This window comes from Macaca fascicularis, chromosome 1, assembly GCF_037993035.2.
Source record: "Macaca fascicularis isolate 582-1 chromosome 1, T2T-MFA8v1.1".
Lineage (NCBI taxonomy): Eukaryota > Metazoa > Chordata > Mammalia > Primates > Cercopithecidae > Macaca > Macaca fascicularis.
The window spans coordinates 98,341,815-98,364,517 of NC_088375.1; the positions used below are offsets into that span (position 1 = coordinate 98,341,815).

The 22,703-nt window shown below is 42.9% G+C and overlaps 1 protein-coding gene across 8 annotated transcripts in view; it reads right to left on the minus strand.

The window, feature by feature from the left end:
• The window catches only part of DDR2 (discoidin domain receptor tyrosine kinase 2), a 163,738-nt gene that overhangs the window by 73,821 nt on the left and 67,214 nt on the right, over nt 1-22,703 (minus strand). Inside the window, exon 1 of one of the 8 annotated variants that reach the window (XM_065543060.2) lies at nt 14,667-14,828. The exons of the other annotated variants lie outside the window; for them this stretch is intronic. Within the exon in view, the coding sequence (XP_065399132.1) occupies nt 14,667-14,762 (96 nt within the window). The 5' untranslated portion in view covers nt 14,763-14,828. Of the gene's footprint in view, nt 1-14,666; nt 14,829-22,703 lie in introns of those variants that run through there. 8 annotated transcript variants of the gene reach the window in all.

The window sequence follows — 22,703 nt, forward strand, 5'->3', positions numbered from 1 at the left end:
ACGTTCAGTATACAAAAATGTTCCATCTACTTAACAAACTCATAAATCACTAGATGAGTAGCCATTACAAAGTAATTCTTCCCTTGACAAAAGAATCCAGTGCTAGGTTCCTTTGAATAGCAAATTTCAGTACACTCAAACTTGATGCAACATCCCAAGATCCAGTTTATACCCAACTTTTCAGGAATACAGCTTGTGTACAAAGCAAGACATGTCTGATTTGGTAGATGGCCATTCTGTCCATGGAGTCCATTTTTCCAGATCCAAAAGCCAGGGACAATCTGAGGTGGCCTCGACTTTGCTGAAGAACGAAAATTCAGATTTCCCACAGGGATCTTGACACTGAGCCTGTGATCTGGACTGGAGAGGAGGTGGTGGCCCTCCTGGAAAATCATCTGTGACCTATAGCTCAGGCCAGGCCCCTCCACCTAAGCTCAAATATGTCTCCCCTTGCAGGAAAGGCAGGACCCTGGAAAGGCTGGAGTACGAAGGGGAAAAGAGATAAAGGGACTGAGGTCAAGTTGTGGCAGGCAAACACAATGTGTGTGTGTGTGTGTGTGTGTGTGTGTGTATGCATGACTGTGTGTGGCACTTGCATTTGTGTGTGTTGAAGATTAAGGTTTGGTGGGGAGAAAAACACCCCCATGATTTGGGGCTACATATTTTAATTAAGGGGCCATTCAGGGCATTTAAATCTTGTTTTTCCTCTCTGCTGAGTCATTTTCATTTCAGATTAAACAAATATGAAGAGCAGTTTTGGAGTATTTCATATTAAGCAAACAAATATGCAGAAATGAGCTTGGATTTGGCAAGAGAAGGGCCCCCAAACACACACACAGAAACTAACAGCAGAGCTGTCCCGAACATCCTCATCTCATGTTCTGTTTCGATTCCTGAGGATTTGTTGAAGTTTTCCTGACTCTCAACTTTCCTCTGGGAGTCCCAACCTCATGCTTCTCAAAATGCAGCCCCTCAGTGCAGAGCCAAAGGCCCAGAATGACCCCATCCGTAAGTATCTGGGCACATAGGATGTGCCCCAGGTGACCTGAGGTGACCCACACTGGATGAAACAGCAAGCTCCACTTCTGCCTTTGTTCTGCCTTTGCTCCCTTCCACCTCAGTCTTTTCTTCCGTAAAATGAGATGCTAGAGTTTGTAGAAAAGATGAGGGGGGAAAGTGCTAGATGGCTATCTTATTCTCTCACTCCCTTTCTAGGAAGAGAAGAGGATGTTAAGTCACATCACTATTATAGAAAACATCCCTCTTCCAGGGGCAGAATGGAGTCACAGAACATTGACTGCATTACACCATTCACCTAGTTTCCTGTCTGTACTATACACACTGGAAAGAAACGTCAAATCTAACGTCTTCATTTGATTACCGAGAAGAAGAAGGAGAGAAAATACAAACTGAAGGCAGAGCATTTTCCAAATACAAAACAATGTATTAGAAATGTTATAATCCAATATCCCTTGGCCTGCTAAGACCTTGGACAAGTTATTCCACTTTGGTAAGCCCTAGCAATCTCTGGCTTTTCATTTGGATCTTTTACTCTCACCTCTGACTTGCTGGAAACTTTTCTGTACGTAAGTATCTTTTCCAATCAGCTCCTCTCATTTTCTTTCCAACCCTACCTTCTGTCCCAGGCTCCACAGCCCTCGGAAGCACGTGCTGGTGAGCAGAGGGCCATCTTTCCACATTACTGGGCACAAGAGGGTCAGCCTGAGGGACTGTGGTCAGAGGGTTTTGGAAGCAACCAGGAAAACATGCCAGCCCTCAAAAATCACAGAACCATAAGGTAAAAACTTGAAGGGACCTGAAAGCTCATCTTTCCCAATTTTCTCCAATTGGAGGTGAGAAAAATAAGGCAGCCAAAAAAGCAGAGTGACCTGCCGCGAGGGAGCAGCTGCTCACAGCCACAGCCAGGCCCCTGGTCTTCCAGCCTAGCACTTGTTCTCTTATCATGCTATCCCTATTGGCCCAACTTCCTGTTTTTCCTTCCTAAAACTCTGAGCCACCCATACCTTCTTTAGGCTCTGTCTGTCTCTGATAACTGGTTTCTGTAAACCAGATTGAAGTTACTTCCTTCCACCCTCTGAACCCCTGCACTGAATGTTCTGCCGCCTACCTCCTTTCCTGCTCCTTATGAGTCACTTTGTCTGAGACCAGGCTTGCTGGGTTTGAGTCCTGTCTCCCCCTCTCACTGGCGGCATGCACCTGGGCACACACTTGAACTTTGGCACCTCTGTCTCCTTACCTGTAAAAATGGGAGTAATAATGGCACCTGCCCATAGAAATGTTGTAAGGATGAAATGAGTTAACACATAAGAAGTGCCTAGAACCTAGTGCCTGTCTCATAAATGTTACCATTTATTTGTATTTATCTTTTGTTTTTACTGTGCCTGGCATCATGTTCTCAACAAATTTGCAAGTTAGGGGCAAAAAGCATGCCACCCCTAGCCACACCTTTATTTTTGTATCCCTTAACACCTACATAGTAAGTACTCAGAGAATATCTGTAGGTTGGTTGGCGGGTATTTACATGATAGTAAAATAGGCAAGGACAATAATACAAACTTCTTGCCTTTGACCAGGACATTTCGCTTGGTCCATCCTGTGAGTGATGCATGCTGCCCCTGGAGAAAGTGCCTCGGGCTTCAGCAGTCATGAAACACCCAAGTGGTTTCCTATGAACCAGCAGAGCAGAAATCAGCCTGGGCTAAGGAGAACTGAGTGGCTGCCACTTCTGTGGGGGCAGTGATGTGATTACGCTGCTTGATCAACACTGCGAGTGAGAGTGCTCACACCCCAAGAACCTTCCAGTTCAGCCACTCAAAGCCACAAGGCCCAGGAGCTTGTTTGATTGTGCCATTTCCACCAGGACCATCCTACTCTTGCGGTTATGGCTGTGCTGTCTCTTGAGAACACGTGGCTCTGAAGGGCGGCTTGCCTTTAGCGCAGGTCCAATCAACATGGCCTGAAGCATCACTGAGACATCAATCAATTCTATCTCATCTAGCTACAGGAAACCCTCCTGAACCTAGAAGAGGTCCTGTGTGATGCCAATAGACCCTCCTTCCTGATCCCTGCAGGAGACCCTCCTTGGAGAGAAACTTGGGCTCAACTTCCCAGACACCAGGCAGGGTCTGCCCTTTTGACAGAGCAGTCTTAGTGTCTTTCCCTTAACATACGCAAGACTCAGGAGATCAAGGCCTACCCTGGCGTTTTTACCACAAAGAGACAGGAGACCTCTTACCTTCCCTGAAACCATCAGAGACAGAAAGGATTTCTCCTCCCAGGCCTTTGCAACCATATCCTGTAGCGATAACTTCAGAAATGTTATGGGTCAGGAACTTCTAAAACAGCCAGGTACTAATAAGTCTCTGGGTTTAGGGACACTTTTTTATCAGTGTAGAAAGGATGAGATAGTTAAAAGTAGAAAATGGTATAACTATTAAAATTAAATGGGATAATGCATATAAAGAACATATAGTACAATTCCTGGGATATAGTAAGTGCTTATAAATATCAATTTTTGAATAGTGGGGTGAATAGAATGGTGTATAGGAAGAAAAAGATCAGCAGTCGAGGTGGCAATCGTATGCTGAGCATCTATTGTGATCCCAGGACAGGTTGAATCACCTGGGGATAACACAGCAACAACAAAAAGTCAGTCTTTTTTCTTGCCAGGAGGAGATTTACATGACTAGTGCCTGTGAGCATTTGGAAAAACCAGTGAGACAATGAGCAGGCAACTTCACGCCAGGCCGTGGCTGCAGGGTTCATGCAATAGATTAGAAGACATATAAGTGGACCTGGATGAATAACAGACTTTAGGAAAGACCATGAAGAAAAAATACAAAACAAGCAATCATGAAAAATTGCAGTCTCAACATCCAGGCTAATGAAAGAGGCAAAGGCTCAGGAAGACCTTCAGTTGTGAAAGGGAGAAAGAGAGAGTTGAATTCAGAACAGACCAGCTTGTTCTCCGACCTCACCAACCCCTGACAACTGTAGACCTCACAGGGACTTACAAGACCTTCCAAGGCTCAGTTGCCTTAGGAAAAACAAGCAGGATGAAGATACAGAGCAGTGGCTCTAAACTTAATCTACCCTTTTTTTTCTGATGTTAGGCATGGTATAACAAAGCAGATTGGTCCAGGGACATACAGACACTAAGAGTGAAGGCTCTCTAGCCCTATACCTAGGAAGAATGTGGCCCAGGAGTTCCTGACTGAATCCCAGAGCCTGAAAGCCTCATTCAGCAGTTGGGTTAGCACCAAGTATCTGGGATTCCTTTCCTGGTCCCTACCCCTTCCTCCAAACAAGTCACTCCCTCAGCACCTGCAGTTTCTGCAATCCTTGCCAAGATAATGAAGTCATTGATCAAGAGAAGTTCAGCTTCTAACCCTTTCCATTTCATGCTTCCTTCACCTTGCTGGCTGGACATTCTCTTCTATGTTACTTTAACCTGCAGCCTCTGAACCAAGCAGTGCAGAAAATGTGTTTGTTTTAGGCCATTAAACATCTACAGACTCCATATCCATTCAGGAAGTTTCCCCTTGAGTCACCAGCATCTGGTACCTACTCTTGATAAGTAAAGAGCCTCCCTCTCCATTCCACCAGGCCCACTCCTCTCCAGTTCCTGGCCCAGCTCAAAAATACCACATTGCCAGGGCCGAATGTGACACCAAAGTCTTGCCCCATGCTGGCCTCAGAGGTTTCTCAATCTCATTCTCAGAATGCCCTTGATTGGGTCTAACGTCCCAGCAACTCCACCTCTCCTGTAGAAGACTCACAATTACCAGCCCCTTTGCACAAGAGCTTATGGCTTGTGAGTTGCCCCTTTTTACCAGGTAAATGTATGCTTTCCTTCAAACTCTTGATCCTATCTGACTTGCCTACCCACCTGTGGGCTCAGATGATGCCTTGAGGATATAAATAGATATGAATGTAGAATTTTTCAGTGGTCATATCTTTATGCATGTCTGTCTCCCTGGCTAGGCTTGAGGAAAGGATCTTGTCATGGTCTTCTTTACATTCTCATGCAGAGCACAGAGCTGGGTGATAATTAGTGAATGTGCTGGGTAGATGAGTGGCTGGCCTGAGGGCTCTGCAGTGTCCAGGAATGGCTGCTGACCCACTCACTGCCAGGAGTTGAAAAGCCGTCATACACAGATGTCATACACATTATGCTCTTATCTTCACCATGGCACTTCTTCTAGGCCATAATAATCTGTCTCCTCTCTTGCGTGATCCACTGCACCTATTCCCCAAAACTTAGCAGATAACCATTTAGTGACTTAAATTGCTCCTTAAGTGTTTTAGTGTATAAGTGTGAAAATTTTGTCTCCTCCTCAAGACTGTAAGTCCCTGAAGGGCAAGAATATTTTGCATGTCTCAGGGCTTATGAGAGTACTGATAAACATTTATGGAGCACTTATTACATATCAGGCAGTGTGCTAAGATTTATATGAATTTTCCTCATTTGGTTCAGGGCCTCAGAAGGATCTTGAACAAGTGAGGAGAACAGAAGCAGAAACTTAGCCAGATGACAGCAAGCTGGTCTCTGGGCCTGAGTTCTAGTCCCAGATCTGCCACTCATCACCCCAGGGCCTGAACAGTCGCCCCATACCCAGAATGGGCTCAACTCCCTCTTCATTCAAACAAGGGGCTGGGATGTGTGAAAATGCGGGAGTTCCAAGGCCCCTGTCAGTCCTGGCACTGTAAATTCTACCAGCCATGGTTTTAAACACTCCGGCGGGTGCACCACAACAGAATAGAACTGCCCCCTCATCCAGAAGGAATGCTGCTACCCCTTCAGCCCAGGCACATACTGTATTACAGTAATGAGAGCTTTGGCTGCTTTAAATATCACAAAACAAAAACAACAGGCAGCCCGAGTTCATCATCCCCATCCAGACCACAGAGGAGCACACCACCAGGCTGAGGCCAGAGTGAGATCGTGAGAGAAGCCCACACAGTCGCTTTCAGGGATCCATCGGCTCATAGTTGGAACGAAAATCACCAATGGCAGGGGCTGTTAAGAGGCAGGCAGAGGGACAGCCCGCAAGGTCACACTGGGACAAAGAGGCCCTGACTGTAGTGAGATTGGATATCTGGAATCCTGGATCCACCAGAGATGAGTTGGTGCCAAGCCTGAGGCTACAGGAACCACAGTCTCTCACCTCTGGGAGAGCCAGGAGAGTCCAGCCAAAGGTCTCCACAGAAATGAGGCTACAGTGTCCCTCTGGGTCCTGGGAAGCATCTGCAAAGCAGAACAGCAAACATTAATCAGAAGGGCCGGAGTGGGTGGGCATGCGGAAAGCACGGGAGCCAGGTCCTTTTTCTCTCAATGATTCCCCCAAAAGCAAAAGGGCAAATCTTTAGGTGATTCTGACAGGTCCTCCATGGAAAACCCCTTGAAGCAAGAGCCATGCTATTGAGAGTCCTTAGTAAATCCCCATTACATAAAATGGCCCAGGACTATTCAGAAGCCTTATCAGATAGTGCTACAGACTGGATGTGTGTTCCCCCAAAATTCCTATGTTGAAATTCTAACCCCTAGTGTGATAGTATTAGGAAGTAGGGCCTTTGAGAAGTGATTAGGTTATGAGGGTGGCACTCTCTTTCAGAGTGCTATTAAAAGAGATCCTATAGAGATCCCTCATCCCTTCCACCATGTGAGGACACAGCGAGAACATGCCATCCATAAACCAGGCAGTGGGCCCCAACCAGACCCTGAATCTGCCAGCACCTTGATCTTGGACGTCCTGGCCTCCAGGACAATGAGAAATAAATTTCTGTTGTTTATGAGGTACCTGGACTATCTTTTTTTATTATAGTATCCAAATGGGGTAAAGCAGATAGTTATTTGATGTTAGTATGTGTCAAATCAGGGTGAAAAGCATGTACACGAATCAGCTTCCCATATGGATGATGAATAAGGCTCATGAACACTCTCCTCCTGCAGAAGTGGCTTTGCTGCCCCTTTACAACTCTCAGGCTATTAGACTCCATTGCTCCAAGGCATTTCCTGGTGATTGGGAGTGGAACAGGCATTTATCTCAGGAAGGTAGAAGCAGGGAGATGCTCTATCTATATCCCATCTGCCCCATAATAAATGGTACCTCTGCCAGAATAGAAAATTGATAAAAGATTTGCCAATATTTTTTGTTTGATAGTGAAAACATGTGGGCAACTCTTTCCTAAGCTGTAGGTTCTTTGCAGGATAAGGCTTCTCAATAACTGTGTGAGCCAGGGCTTTAAAAGGGAGGTTGAAGGTCTAAAGTCAAATGAAGGATGCCACCACCTCTGCCAAGATTCTGCTCAGCATTAACTGCAGGAATGTGCAGATCTGTCTCCTCTCTTGCGTGCAATAGGAGCCAATGGCATATGATGTCACCAATCCCCTGGGGATCCCGGCATGCGCACAAAGTATCAAACTCATTTTGGAAAGACAGATACACTCTGGAAAGGCTGGGGTTTGGTGGATGGGGAGAAGCTATGGTAAAAAAAAAAAAAAAAAAAAAAAAATCCATTAGATATGAAAACCAAAAACTGGAATAACTACATAAGGGGAGCTTATGTGACTTCAGCACCTCCTTCTTGAGATCAGTTTTGTGAGGTTCCTAGCACACTACCTGGCCTGCCCTTGAGGGTGAAGATAGTATCTCTCTTTATCACCACTGAATCTCTAACACCTAACACAGTGCCTTCTACAAACAGGTGATCAAGAAATATTCGTGAATTCACATATAGTAGGTGCTCAATAAATTTTGTTCTCTTTTTTACATTCTTAATCTCTTCTACCTCAAGAGCTTAAGCCAATTGGAGGTTCGTGTCCTATTTGCCACACAGGGCTGGTACTAAATGGACAACATGTCTCTGGAAAACACCCTCTTCTCATCTTCCATCTGTCCTCTCTTCCTCCCTCACACTCACCCCTCTTCCGATGAGAACAATAGCATAATAGCAGGCTCTTTATTACCTTCCCTTCTCTGAACACCTCGTTGATGCTGATAACATTCTCTTGAACTGGAAACTAATCTTTTCCCATATGATTCAGTCTTGTCTCTATTTTTATCTCATTTTCACAATGCCAAATATAATATGTTTATCTCATTATAAACTCACTGATATCAGGAACTAGACTATACATTCTGTATAGGCTTTGTGGCACATAGCACAATGATTTATATACTTCTGAACAAACTGCATTACTCTTCATCCCAAACTATGACCTTTCCTAGTTATACTTTATACTTTATTGCTCAATCTAGTCTTTTTCCATTACTTATGCTCCCAACTTCCAAAAGGAAAAGATGGTTTGAAATATTCATTAACCAGCATTTATTGAGAACTTATTACATATCAGAAAATATGCTAGGTGATAAAGAAGAAAAAATGTACACACACACACACACACACACACACACACGAGTATAAAAGATCAGAAATGCCACAGTTTAAGTCACTTTCTCTATTGAAGCCAAGGGAGTTAGCTAACTGAGTGGCTTATCGGAAACAGCATCTGACCAGCTGCTGAACTAATGGTGTAGTCTTGGATGAGCCAAATATTCTCCCTGAGCCTCTGTTTCTTAATCCTTCATAATGTGGGGAAGACATATCCTCTCTCACATTAAGTTCCTTCTGGATAATGAGAAGTACCAAAGCTTATGTAATTAGATCCTATGGTAGAGAATAAATATACTGTAGCTATTGGCATAAGAATGAGAACCATGAGGTTGAAATAGGGTAACATTTAAACTGCATGTAACACCAACTACATTTAAGTTCACATCAACTGACTACATACTCAGAGACTCTAGCAGTAACAGACATTCAATGAATGACCTATACTCAGAGTCTCACACATGAATCTAGTTGGGTAGGGAATATCTATTCAAAATCAAGAGCGAACAATAGGAGATGATACATTGTTCATGTTCTTGGTTTTTCTGAACTCACTGCTTGCATGGGACTTAAGTATAAGCTGCTTGCATAGTCAGTATAAGCTGGAGGAGAAGGTAAAGGATGTAAAGAGGGTCTCTTTTTTCCAACTGATGGGAGAATTCAAAAATTTTCTAAGGAGAATGAAAGAAATAATCCAAGAGGGAAGACAGAGTGACAAAAATTACAACGAACAAAGTTGAAGAATATGATTCAGAACTTTATGCACAATAATGCCAAGTGATGAGGAAGCTGGGAAGAAAAATAAGACAAAGAGGAGAAAAAGGAGAATCCCAAACTGTACAACCAAAACTAATAAAAAGAACTAGACTCTTTTCAGAGAAGGTAAATTAGGCTTTGTGACAAGAAAGCTGTATCTCCAGGATGCAAAGGTTCAAGGAGCTTAATACAGCTGCAGTGGGAAGAGAAAAGTGATGATGAGTGACTCCCTGCCAAGAAAACAAGGGGATTTACTGAAAGACCTTGGAATGCTTCGTGCAGAAAAAAGAAAGCTACACTGGGACTCGATGATGGTCTTCAAATATGTGATGCCCTATTCTGAAATCGAAGGTTTCAGATCATACAACAGAACTCCAGTCATGACTGAGGAAGTTACAGGGAGGCAGATTTTTATCCAAAATAAGAGGGAACACCCTAAAAATTAGAGCCATCCAAAAATGGGCTGTGCTTCTTTGTGAGGTTGTGAGGTCCCCACTACTGGAAATATTCAAGTAGAGGCTGACTAATCATCTTATTTGTGAGGCTGTAAGGAAGATCCTTCTTCACATAGGATGTTGGTTTAGACAAATTTTTAGATCCCTTTCAGTTTTAATAATCTATGTGTCTGTTCACCAGAGTACGAAAGCAGGGTAACTTGACATCAGCCTGACACAGAAAGCAAATGGATACTCATGAGCTGAAAGAGCTACCTTATTCATACTGATACAGAGTCAAAGCCTTACGTGGCAATAGTTTATGGCCAAGAGCCATATGACTTGTAAGCATATGAACACTCCCACAAGACCATACCACCTACACATGTAAATACCAGAGCTGATCATTGTTACCTTCCATTTACTGCAAATGCCATCTGGCCCAGATTCTGTGGCAAAACTTGTGTATCAGGCTATCCTCTACTACAACTGAATTGTTTAAACCAACTTTGAGCTTCAGAAGTAAGGTCTGGAGGACAAAATTAATCACTTTTCCAAGGGAATCAGGTCAACCTATTTAATACCACTTAATAGTTGTAAAGAATGATTCTATCTACTATGGTCAGCTATAAAAAGTGTTTTAACCTACAAACATACATTAGTAAATTACCTCCGGGTTTTTTTTTTCAGTTCTTCTTCCCATGCCCAGATCTCCCCAAGTCCTAAATTATTTATCAGGGTCTTGAATGCCATTGAAATATATACCAACACTGCTCAATGTTTCTCCTGAGCACCTGCTGAACGTGGTAAAGTTTCATTTCACCACAACACATGTAGAAGACAGAATGCAAAAAGGAAAACACTGGTTTAATCACACAGCATATAGTTTCCTTTTCTGTCTCAACCAGTAGCTATAAATGGTTTTAAGACATGAACTATGCCATTCTCATAGTGCCCTGTAAGTGATTAATGACTCTGAGTAACAGCTCATAGGGGCATCTTCTCAATAATACCTCCTCCAAAGTCTTGCTGTGACCCCATATCCCAATAGTAGAGTAAGAGATTCTCATTGCTTCCAAAATTTTGGTTACAATGTATGCTTTAACATGTGCAGCAAAAGGATGACCCAGCCCCAGCATGCTCATGTTTCTATGCAAACACCTCCTCTTGTGTAGAGGTCTGCAAGTACATCAGATTTCCAAGCCTGAAATCATGTGCTAAAAATGCTGAAGGCTCAGCACTCTTCATACTATGCTGGAGTTTCAAAGTCTTGGCTGCCTGAGAATAAAGTATTCCCCCGAGTGTGAATCTTCAATATGGCATGCAAATGAGTTGCATGATGTCCTTGACCTAGCTCCCTGAAAAGGGATGTCATAGTCATGGGGTCCACAACAGCCCAATAGACATTGCATTCACAAGGTCCTGAGCCTGGCTAGGATCCAGGGCTGATAAGGAGCACATTTACCCCAAATAGCATAAGATGGTGTTGCCAGTAGAAGCCATCAGGTGAGGGGTGGGAAAGTCATATGGTTAGAATCCTGCAATATTGAAAAGAAGAAACAGTGAAAGATAGGGTCAGGGCAAAGTCATAGTCACGGCAAATGTGCTAGACATCCACCTCTGTGTGGTCCATTGCAGTTTAAAGAAGCTCTCTCATGAGTAACCACCTGTTTGAAAATAGAATTGCAGATGCTTTGTTTGAAAACAGAGTTGCAGATGCTTATGATTATAGTTAGGGCATGTGTGGGAAATCCCTTTCCTAACAAATTGAGCTACATATCAACTTAGGACAAGGTGACAATAGAAGCTAATTAGCAGGAAAAGATCTTTCTGAGTGTTATCTAAACTATTTATTTGTGAATCCAAAAATCTCAGTGTTTATGTCTAAGAATTTTACTGTAGAACTTTGCATCTTATTGTTATATCTGTGTGTTTTAAAACTAAAACTGGGTTTTCACTCATAAAATTAATGGCATATTCAGAAATAATGACTGAGTCTTATAGAAAGGAGATAAAAGTGAGCTTAAGAGAAGCTGAATTCATTGATTACATTTTGCTTTTATTTTTTCATGCTTTGAATGGAACAAACCAAGAAGCAGAGCATGGCATTACTGTATCCAACCACCTGCTGGACAGTGTGTAGGAACCATATTGCACAACCACGTTTAGCCTCAAGCTGTCTTCCAGCAACACTCTATACTCTTCAAAACCAATGTTCATGACACTCAGCAATCTCAAGTGGGAACAACGTCCAGAGACCATTTTTCACAGAAATTTGGATTCACAGTGCAAGACAAGGTAAGTGCTATTCCTTAAACAGGTGATATTTGGAAGTAGAAGTGTCCAGAGACAATGCAGAATTAGAAAAAGGAGATATAAATCGATGCAAGTAGAGTGAACATAGATTCTTTAGAGGATATTATTAAGCCATTGTGGCCTAGCAAGGAAAGTGTTTAGATTTATAACGCTAACAAGGTAAGTTTCAATTCATCTCTGCACATGGTTTTTCAGAAGGCATGGAGAAATTCAAATGTCTCTTATCTGTTCTCAAAATCTCCTCGCCCTTTCCCCATATTCACAGGCATCAGGGAGCACTGGTATAAGTTAGAAGCCTATGCCAGCCTTCTTCTGAATTCCCTGTCATGGGAGCTCCCCATTGCAGACAATCTTGGTTAAATAGGCATAAGTCCCAGAGAATATCCTTATAGTACAGACAATCCCAAAAGGATTACAGATTATAAAGCTCCTCACTATATGAGTCAAACAGTGTAATTTCGGGCTAGGGAAGGCATGTTGATCTTCATTCCTTTTCTTCAAAAACCCCCAGGACAGGGCTTTAGGAATAAAGCACATTAGTATGAGGCTATGAACTATGGGAGAAGGCCCCCAAAGCTAGCAATGGGAATGACTGGGGAGAATCCTCCGAACAGCCCCTCAGACTGCTGCATAGTTCTAGAGGAGAATGGTAAATTACAAAGTGCCTACAAGCCTCTCACTGGCCAGCTTCTGCTGGTAGGAACATTCCTAATGCAGCCTTCTCCCAGCCCCAAGGATGCTTGAGCCGCGCCCACCTATACACAGCAGGAGTTAGGGGAGAGGCAGGCAGAGGATAGCGCAACCCTAATCATAGTGCTAGGTTTCAACCCAGCTTGAGAAGGAAACTATTCCCCCCATTCCCCTGAAAAATATTCACCATGGCACATCCAGAAGTAAAAATAAAGGAGAAGGGAGAGTGTAGAAAATATATTGTCTGTAACGGGCAGGCCTGGAAGTGGCAGCGAGATAAGACGCCTGAAATGAACACAGATCCTGCCTCCCTGGTGCTTTGGATGCCTGGACTGAGCACAGACCATGCCTCCCTCATGCTTTGAACAGCCCCAAATGTGCGTACAGCAAGGGGCTAACCAACTCTGTAAGGAGGGTGTCTACCTGAACAGCTTCTGAATTCAGAACTGAATCCCTTGACTGTTCTGCTTGGACACAGTATCCCACAGAGCATTGCCATTTGTCTGATCTTACTCCCTTCTCAACTATCCCACCTTCTCTGTTTTCCCTTCAGTCAGCTTTCTATGTTCAATTTCATTCAGCAAAGTGTTCTAAGACAGTTCTACTGCAGATAGACAAGCAGATAAACTGCAGATATTAGTGACCAACAGATTAGCAGATTCTCTTCTCGGTCTCATTGAGGATTTATTTAATTGGCAGTTGCTGTCTTCAGTGTTAATAGCTATCGATTTTTAGGGTTAGAAATGGAGAACTCTAGCCCATCTACTTCTACTATCACTCCACTAACAACACTAACAAGCAGTATAGCTCAGCGGTTGAGCCACAGGCTCTAGAATGAGGGTGCCTGGCTTTAAATCTAAGCGCTGACCTTTACCAAATGTGTGAGTTTAAGCAAGTTCCTTAACACTCAAGCTTCGGTTTTCTCATAGAAAAACAGGATCCTTTCCAAGAGGACCATCGTGAGGAGTAATCATGAGGAGTCAATGAGTTAATACCTAGAAACAGTGCTTGGCATCAAGTCTTAGCTTTTATTGTTACAACTGGAGCTGTTTAAACAACTGGAGCTGATCTCATTTCATAGTAAATGTATTTTGACTCTCCCTAGTACACAACTAGGCCTCATACATATTAAATAATCATGACATTACACCACTTTGGCAGCAAAAACAAATACACCCAAAGCAAACAAAAAGCCCATCTCCTTTGCTGTAATAAGAAACAGTCCAGGTTAGCATGCAAAATTGTCAGGTTCAATCTCATATTGGAACGTGTTTCTCTAAGGAGGTCTAACCCCACATTTGCTGGGATACTTCAGTTTTCAGCAAATGACTATGTGAGACTTTGCAGTTTCAAGTTTTCTTTGCCATGAGGTTCTTATGACTCAGATTTTATGACCCACCCAAGAGACCACTTGGACTCCAATAGTTGAGGTGCTCTGTACACTCCTGCGGTGACAATCCTTATTTTTTTAAGAGTCTCTTAAAATGGAGTCATATTAAAATCTTAAGATGGAGTTACATCTCTTCTAAGAAACATGCACTCTAACCAATAGTCTTTATCCATTAATTCTATGAAGTTCAATAAAAAGACTAACAGAGAAAAAGTTGTTTAAATGAGTATGTTATTACTTTCCTACTGAGCTCTCCCCAATAAGATCATGATTAGACTCGAGGGACATGTACCCCCACCAACTCCCACCCCTACCCAGAATGAGAATGCGGAATTCAGCAAAAAGAGGCATGGAGGCCCACGGAGAGGGTTCTGGTTGAATCTCTTGTATAATGGAAATCTCAGCAGAGAAGTGGAGATTCTGGGCAGCTAAGTACAGGAACCCAGGCCCAACAATTGGGAAGTACATTCTGGAACCTCAAACAGAGGATTAGCACAGTCAGACAAGTGGGGGCTTTCCAGCCCAGGGGAAGCTTGTGTCTGGGCAGACAGCGGGGGCAGGGAAGAAGGCTGGGAGGCACAAGCTGCCTCTGATTTCAGCAGGAAGAGTTGGGCAAACAGCAAGGGTATGGGGTGGAGAGAAGGGAGGAAAGGGGCCTCTCTTACTAAAGCAGTGGTTTGGGCTCCAACCAGGAGGGTGTAGCTGTCAGTTGCATTTGGAGCTGGGGATTGGTGAGGTGCTGGTCCAGCAATCGCCTCCATCAAATGTGCATCCAATCAGTGTCATTTTTCAAGCCCTCACTCAGCTTAGGCCAAGGAGGCAGCAATGAAAGCCAGAGGCTCAAGCTGAAACAGGCAGGAGCCTGGAGCTCATGAAATATGACACCCAGAGAGGGAAACCGAAGGGAAAGAGTCACAGCCAAACAAACACACCCTCAGCCAGAGCTGGAGCCCAGAGGCCCGAGAGGGGGGCCCTGGCCTTTCAGGGGGAGATGGCCAGCTGTTACTGCTCTCCTCCTTTCCAGGGTCACAATTCCCACAGAAAGGGAAGGCTCTTTTTGCTCAGAGCATGCACACTCGCCACATCCACCATTTAGAGAGGATCTATGAACGCTTGTTTGGTGAAACTTCTAGTGTTATTTGGTTTAAAAGGAAAAGAAACATTTAAAACGTTTCAATGTCTTCTGTCGGTCAGAAGCTATGCTGAACCCATGAAATTTACTATCACTTCTCTCCTACCTTTTAACCAATACTAGAATATAGTGGATGGGTTATGTCATGGATAATCCACAGCAATAGTTAACATTTAGCTCTAGAATGAGTTCGTTGATTTGCTTTTCAATACATAAGCCAGTAGAACCCAGTCATTAGTAGCCTTGCACATTTTGAGTTGGAGGAACTGAGTTCATAGCTCAGCACTACCTCTGACCTGCTATATGACCTACGGCAAATCACTCAACCTCTCTGAGCCTTAATTTTTCTCATCCATTAAATGGGAATGATGGTAACAATCCCATATAACTGTTATTACAATTAAATAAGATTGCCTATTTAAAGCAGTTATTATAGTGCCTGGCATATAGCAAGTACTCAGTAAATGGTGGCTATGAGTGTATCTGAGGCTCAAACATTTATAATTCTCCAAATAATCTGTTAAAAGAATTTTTAAAAGCCCATTTGAGAGATACTGACACAGTGCTCCACATCCCCATTTCAAGTCCCTGCTCAGCTTTCTTCTAATGCTCATGCCCAGCCGGGATCAATAGCATCACTCCTCACACCGATGGTACAAAGCATCACCTTAAAAATTGCAGCTTTCTGCCTGGGCACAATGGCTCACACCTGTAATCCCAGCACTTTGGGAGGCGGAGGCAGGTGGATCACTTGAGCTCAGGAGTTTGAGACCAGCCTGGCCAACATGGTGAAACCCCGTCTCTACTAAAAATACAAAAATTAGCCGGTGTGGTGGCGCATGCCTGTGATCCCAGCTACTTGGGTGATTGAGGCACAAGAATTGCTTGAACCTGGGAGGCAGAGGCTACAATGAGCCAAGATTGCACCACTGCACTCTAGCCTGGGCAACAGAGCTAGACTCCACCTCAACAAAAAAAAAGAAAACAGAGCTGCTTTCTTTTCTGGCTTGTCTCACCAGCTTTCCCATCATGTTAAAAGCTTTCGTGTCTATATGAAGGGACTGTAATAAATTGGAAAGAATGTCCACCTAGCATGTCAAAAACTTGACAAAATTAATAAAGTTGAATTCAAAATGTTTTTTTTAGCAATTAAGTCCAAATTCTAGAATTAAGTCACAATAATGATATCGCTCCATAGCCAAAGCAAGATATTTGGATTTCGACATTTGAATATTTTTCACAGATACATTCAAAATTCTCTGAACAAAAATTTTACATGTGATTGAGTCAAATAAGGTGGTATTAAAATTTGAAAGATAATGTTTATGTGTTTGAAAAATTATGGAACACAAAATCACCAGGAAAAAAAAAAACTCAAACACAAAGCTAGGCTGCTTTTTTATGAATTGATGAATAATGTTTTGACTGAAAGATATTTCTATCAGTTATTAATAAAAATACTTCTAGATTTTTGACATATCACAGAAATGTAGCTCAACATGCATTCTTTTTTAATATTTATTGAGAAATTTCTAAACATCAGGAACTTTGCTAAGCACTACAAATAAGTAACACAGTTACTTCCCACATGTATCTTAGAGTTTCAGGGGAGGCTTGAAAAAAGAAAACTCAATGACAGAATGATATGACAGGGCAATGATAGGAGAATACAGGGACCTGGCCAAGGTTTAAGGGGCAGGAACATCTTCCCAGACTAAACAACATCTAAGCTGAGACCTAAGGGATGTACAAAACATAAAATGAGGAGGTGGGGGAAAGAACTCCACAGGTAGAGGCACCCTCATGAAGAAAAACCCAGAGACTAAAGGGTCTTTCCTCAGAGGGAATGTGGGAAATGTGGAATTGCCTTGGTGTGGCTCAAGCACGGAGTGTGCAGCAAATCAGAAAGATATGAGACCAGTGAGGAAAGCCAAAACCTTACAGGGCATTTACTCTGAGAGCAAAGCAGAGCCACTGGAGGGCTTTTAGGCAGAGAAGTGGCATATCCAGTGAATGACTTAAAACCAGAGAGAAAAAAATGGAAACGAGAAGGCAGAGTCAAAAAACTATTGCCCAAATAGGCAACAATGGAGGGGATGGAGACAAACCAGGAGTTCGAGGACATCCTGGCCAACATGGTGAAACTCCATCTCTACTAAAAATACAAAAATTAGCTGGGCGTGGTGGCACGTGCCTGTAATCCCAGCTACTCGGGAGGCTGAGGCAGGAGAAGCGCTTGAGCCTGAGAGGCAGAGGTTGCAAACTATGAGAGATTTAGCTATGAAATCAAATGGATCATGACTTGATTCAAATATGAGGGTGAAGAAGAGAGAGAGAAGCCAAGAATGATGCTGAGTTTCTTGCTTCGGAGGCCAAGGATCCCAATGCAGGGCCTTTGTGCTTACTGCCCTCTCTGCCTGGAATGTTCTTCACATACCTCTCAGGCTCCCTTACTCACTTCATCCAGGCTCTGGCTCCAAGGTTGCCTGGTCAGAGGTCCTCTTCAACCACCCCATATAAAACGATACCTAGTCAGTGCCCAAACCGTCAGCCCAGCTCCATTATTCTTTATCCTCTTATCCCCTAATACCACTTTAGAGTATTTCTTATCCCCTAACTTGTTACATATTTTTCTGTTCAATGACCTTGCTGTCCCCTTGAGAATGTAAGCTCCATGAAAAGGGCAATTGTTTCTATTTTGTTTCACTCTCAGTACCTAAAATAGATCCCAGCACATTGTCATTCTCAATATGTCTTTGTTTGATGAATAAACTCATAAAGATAGAAAACGTCAAAAGAAAAAACACAAAGGCGGTCCAGAAACACTCCCTCAGTTTCCAACACTAGTTCTAACACTTTCATTCAGAAGCAGAAAAGTGCACAAATCACACATGTAAAGCTCAATGACAAAGTGAACATACTTGTGTGATCACCACTCAGGGCCAGAAATATAACATCCTCAGCAACTCAGAAGCCTCCAACACAGCCCTCCCAGTCACTAACCTCTTGCTCTTCCCCAAAGGTATCAGGTAAACTGATGTCTAACCTCATAGAGTTTTGTCTGTTTTTGAACTTTATATAAATATAATAACTCCATTTTGTCTTCTTTTGTGTTTGGCCCCTTTCACTCAAAATTAGGTTTATGAGATTCATCCATGTAGTTCTATGGAGCAATATGTCATGCTTTTTCATAGTTTAATAAGATTCCACTTTACAAATAGCCTATAATTTATTTTTTACTGTTGATGAACATCTGGGTATTTCCAATTTGGAGCCATAACTAATGATGCTGTATAAACATTCCAGTACATACTTTTAGGTAAACATATAGATATACATTTTCATTGGATTATAGCTAGGATATTAATTCTGGGTTATCGAGTATGCAAATGTTCCATTTTAATAAAAATTGCCAAAATGTTTTTCAAATAGGTTATACCACATTTGATTCTTACCAGCAGTATATGTTATTTCCCACTGTTTCAAGTCTTCGACAATGCTTGGTAATACAAGTCTATTTGGTTTCAGCCACTTTGGTGGGTATGTAGTGGCATCACATTTCCCTAGTGACTGAGGTAAAGGTGGAGTGAAGGCAAACTTCTTTTCATGTCATTTGGATATCCATTCTTGTGAAGTTCCTGTTTTGGTCTCCTGCCCCTTCTCCTGTCTTTTTCTTATTGATTTGTGAGAGGTCCTTACATGTCTTGAATGCAAATCCTCGATTGGTCATAAGTGCTCCAAATAGTTCCTCTGACTCCATTGTTTGCCTTTTCCTTTCTTAACAGTGACTGTTGATAAACATAAATTCTTCACTTTAATGGAATCCATGTGATCAATCTTTCCCTTTCTGTTAGTGTTTTCTGTGGCTTGTAGCTGTTGTAGGAAGCATTCATAAAGAAGGATGAGTACAGCAGGGAAACGGAGGTGGAGGGAAGGCACTTTCCAAAGAGGGGTGTGGTGGGATGGTGTCACCCAAGGCAGGGACGTGCTCTCAAGATTGAAAACACTGGACTGCACTCACTAGAGCAGAAGGTTTGTGTTAGTAAATGTGGGAGAAAGCTTAGCCAGGTAAGGTGAGGCTAGACTGCACGGGACCTTAAGGCAGGCCAAGGCATTTCCCCATGACCTGAAGGCACAGAAGATGCTCTGAAGGTCCCTGTCTCCACCTACCTATAGGCCTTGTCTGTCTTTTTTTGCAGGCTACCATGTGGAAATGCCCATCATGGAATTGAACCAGTGTCCCTTGTGATATCTTTCTACCTTCTACATACTTCTATTTCTGTCTTTATCAGACTGCATGGCAATTTATGTATGTTCCAATCTAAACTGACAACTTCAAAAGTAGATATTAGCAGCAGAATGTAAGATCAATTTGTACAGGCTCATAAGAGCTGATTATTAAATTTTCAGGGCTTCTGTAAGCCAATTGACATGATGTTGGTAGCTTGAAATCAAACATGGCAAGAGTATTTACTCGATGGAAATCAGCAAAAGCTACAAATCAGGGCATCGCCTCCCACAGAGCCAGTTGTACTTGCCAGGACATCACTAGACACTGGTCTTATTCAACTCTATATTCCTGTCACCAAGCACAGCGTTTGCCTCACTGTTTGTTGAATTAAATTTCATTTTTTTCACAACACTTATCACTCCTTTTAGGACTCCACATAAATAAATTCTTTGAACAATCATTATGAGAATCCTGCTCTCTGCTCCTTCAGTACACCCAGCCAGTAGGTCGCATTCCTTCGTTATGCATAGCGAGGCCATCCTTGAGAGTTTTCAAGGGCATTGTGAGGCAATTAGAGAACACTAGGCAATGCACAATTAAGGGCAAGGTAGGGTGTTGGAGTGCCCAGTCCTTCCAGAGCCCAGTCTTAAAGAGATCTTTACAACCTGGCGCATGCCTGTAATCCAGGCACTTCCTAGAGCCAAAAGCTCATCGAACTCACGAGGCCACTAAAGGAGCAGCCTGTGGGCCCGCTGGGTTAGGCACAAGGCATGTCCCTTGTTGTTCCCTCCGAAAACAGGATGGGGAAATGTCAGTTGGTGAGAGAGCTCATGACTCACGACCATACCCTTGGGGGGAAAGAGGTTTTCAGTAAAAGGAATGAGTAAAGTTTTATCTGCCACACAAACCCAAGAGCCAAAACTTGGTGAAAGAATGAATATAAATTAAATAGACACAACTCTGGCATTTCAAAGCAATTAAAAAACATAACTGTAGATCTGTTTTTAGAGCAAGAATACTGTTCCACTGAATCTTAACCAAAAGAATGCCCAGGGTTCAGGGGGCCAGCGCAGGAGAATCTCCTCAGGAACAGGCATGAGGGTTTGTGTGATTCAAACAAAAATTACTCACTATTATAATTGCTTTAATTTATTTTTAGTCATGGTTATTTACTCACTTAGAAATTTCAAATAACTTTAGGGAAGGCAAAACTTTTTATGTTTATAAAAATATGTGTGGGTTTTCTAAAGGATGAGAAACATTCATGTATTTTAATTCTCATCTTTCACACATAAGGAAACTGAAAATCCATCTGTAAACTCTACAAAGGCATTGAGGAAATCTGTCTTATCACCCGTTATGTGTCTAGTACTAACAATGTCTAGCACACAGTAGGTATGCTGGAAAGAGCTGCTGAATGAATCAGTAAATAAACAAACGAGAACCCGAGAGGAGATATGACTTGGCCAGTGTCACACATGTTGACATTTTGGCAGAGCTGGCATGAGTATCCTGTAACCCCCAAACCAGTGAGCTTTCCACCCTAGAGGAGTAGTTAATTAAGAACATGCACTCTGGAGCCAGACTGCCTGGGTTTCTATGCCAGCCCCACCACCTGCTAGCTTTGTGACTATGAGTAGATTATGTAACATTAATGAACCTCATTTCCTTCTTCCATAAAATGGGAACAATCACAGTCCTGCTTCCAGAAAGCAATTACAAGCATAAAGTGAGGAAACACATGTAAAGTATTTAGAAAGTGCCCAGCTGTCAGGATGTGCTCAATACACAAAGGTCACAAATGATAGGACAAGACTAAATGAAGTAGTTCCTAATGGCTCAGCATTCTGCTTTTTTTTTTTTTTTTTCTTATTTTTTTTTGACAGAGTCTTGTTCTGTCACCCAGGCTATAATGCAGTGTCATGATCTCAGCTTACTGCAATCTCTGCCTCCTGGGTTCAAGAGATCCTCCCAACTCAGCCTCCCAAGTAGCTAGGATTACAGGCATGCGCCAACATGCCAGGCTAATTTGTTTTTGTTTTTGTTTTTGTTTGTATTTTTAGTAGAGATGGGGTTTCACTATGTTGGCCAGGCTGGTCTCAAACTCCTGGCCTCAAGTGATCTGCCTGCCTCGGCCTCCCAAAGTGCTGGGATTACAGACGTGAGCCACGGCACCCAACCAGCATTCTGTCTTCCATGTTCTTGGTAAGCCCTTTGAAAAATTAACCTAAGACAAAACCTTGATGCCTTCTTTTTAAATGACAATTTACATTTTTTCCAGCAGCCCATCAATTTAAAGTAAACCCAAAGACTAACAAAAAAAATAAGTGAGACCAACAAGACAGTCTTTGAGGAAAGTTCTACTTTAGTCTCCACTTTATCCCCTAAAAAGCCTGGCAGGGGACAGGTAAGGTAGCTTGGGGGTCATGAGCACGGACTTTAGGCCTTAACTGCCGAGGTTTAAATCTTAATTTCTCTACTGGTTTTCATGTATGACCTTGGGCAAATTATCTTCTCTGTTGGTGTTAATGCTTCTTCAGTTACAAAATGAGCTTAATAACTGCCCTTACCATGTGTAGGGGTGTGGTGAGGACTAGCCAATGCCTGGCACTTTCTTGGAGACACAGGTATTAACCATCACCTCACACAATAGACATTCATGTGACATCACGTGTTTCCAAAATTTCAGCTGCATGACAGAGTGCTGTTGTCTCACCATTGGCTATCCTTGAAGACTATGTTGCACCTGGCACCTGAACCACAGTCCAGATCCACAGTGCAGCATGACACTAGCCTGCAGAGATGCGCAAATCAGATCAAAGCCAGCACTGATCACTGGAACCAAGCTCCATGTCAACCAGCCTGAGCTAAAGAACCTAAGTCACACAACAAAAGTGTGCACAATTTTCCCGCAGAACATCATGAGGGGACCAAGGGCCCTGAGGCTTCATCATCAGTGAAAACAGAGCACCAGGGTACGAGCTCCCTGACAAGGGTCTCAGGAAGGCCGGCCCCACAGCCAGAACCGACCAAGCTGTGACTGGCAGGTGCTAAGGGGCACACTGGGAGCTGAGCACTCTCAGGTACTTCTCTACTTCTTGGTACTTTCCTGGACCTTCTCCAGCCTGTTTCCTGGCAGAAGCATAGCTAAGTTCAACCCAGGCCAGCTTGTGGATTATCACGTCTCCTGAAGCTCCACAGACACCCCTCCTCCGTGCATTATGGCAGTCTTCTTTATGGGTGAATTCATAACCCACACACAGTTGAATTTTTAATAGAGACATGTATAAATGTTCTTCAATTAGTAGAGCTTAAAACCAATGAACGTGTAGATTTTAT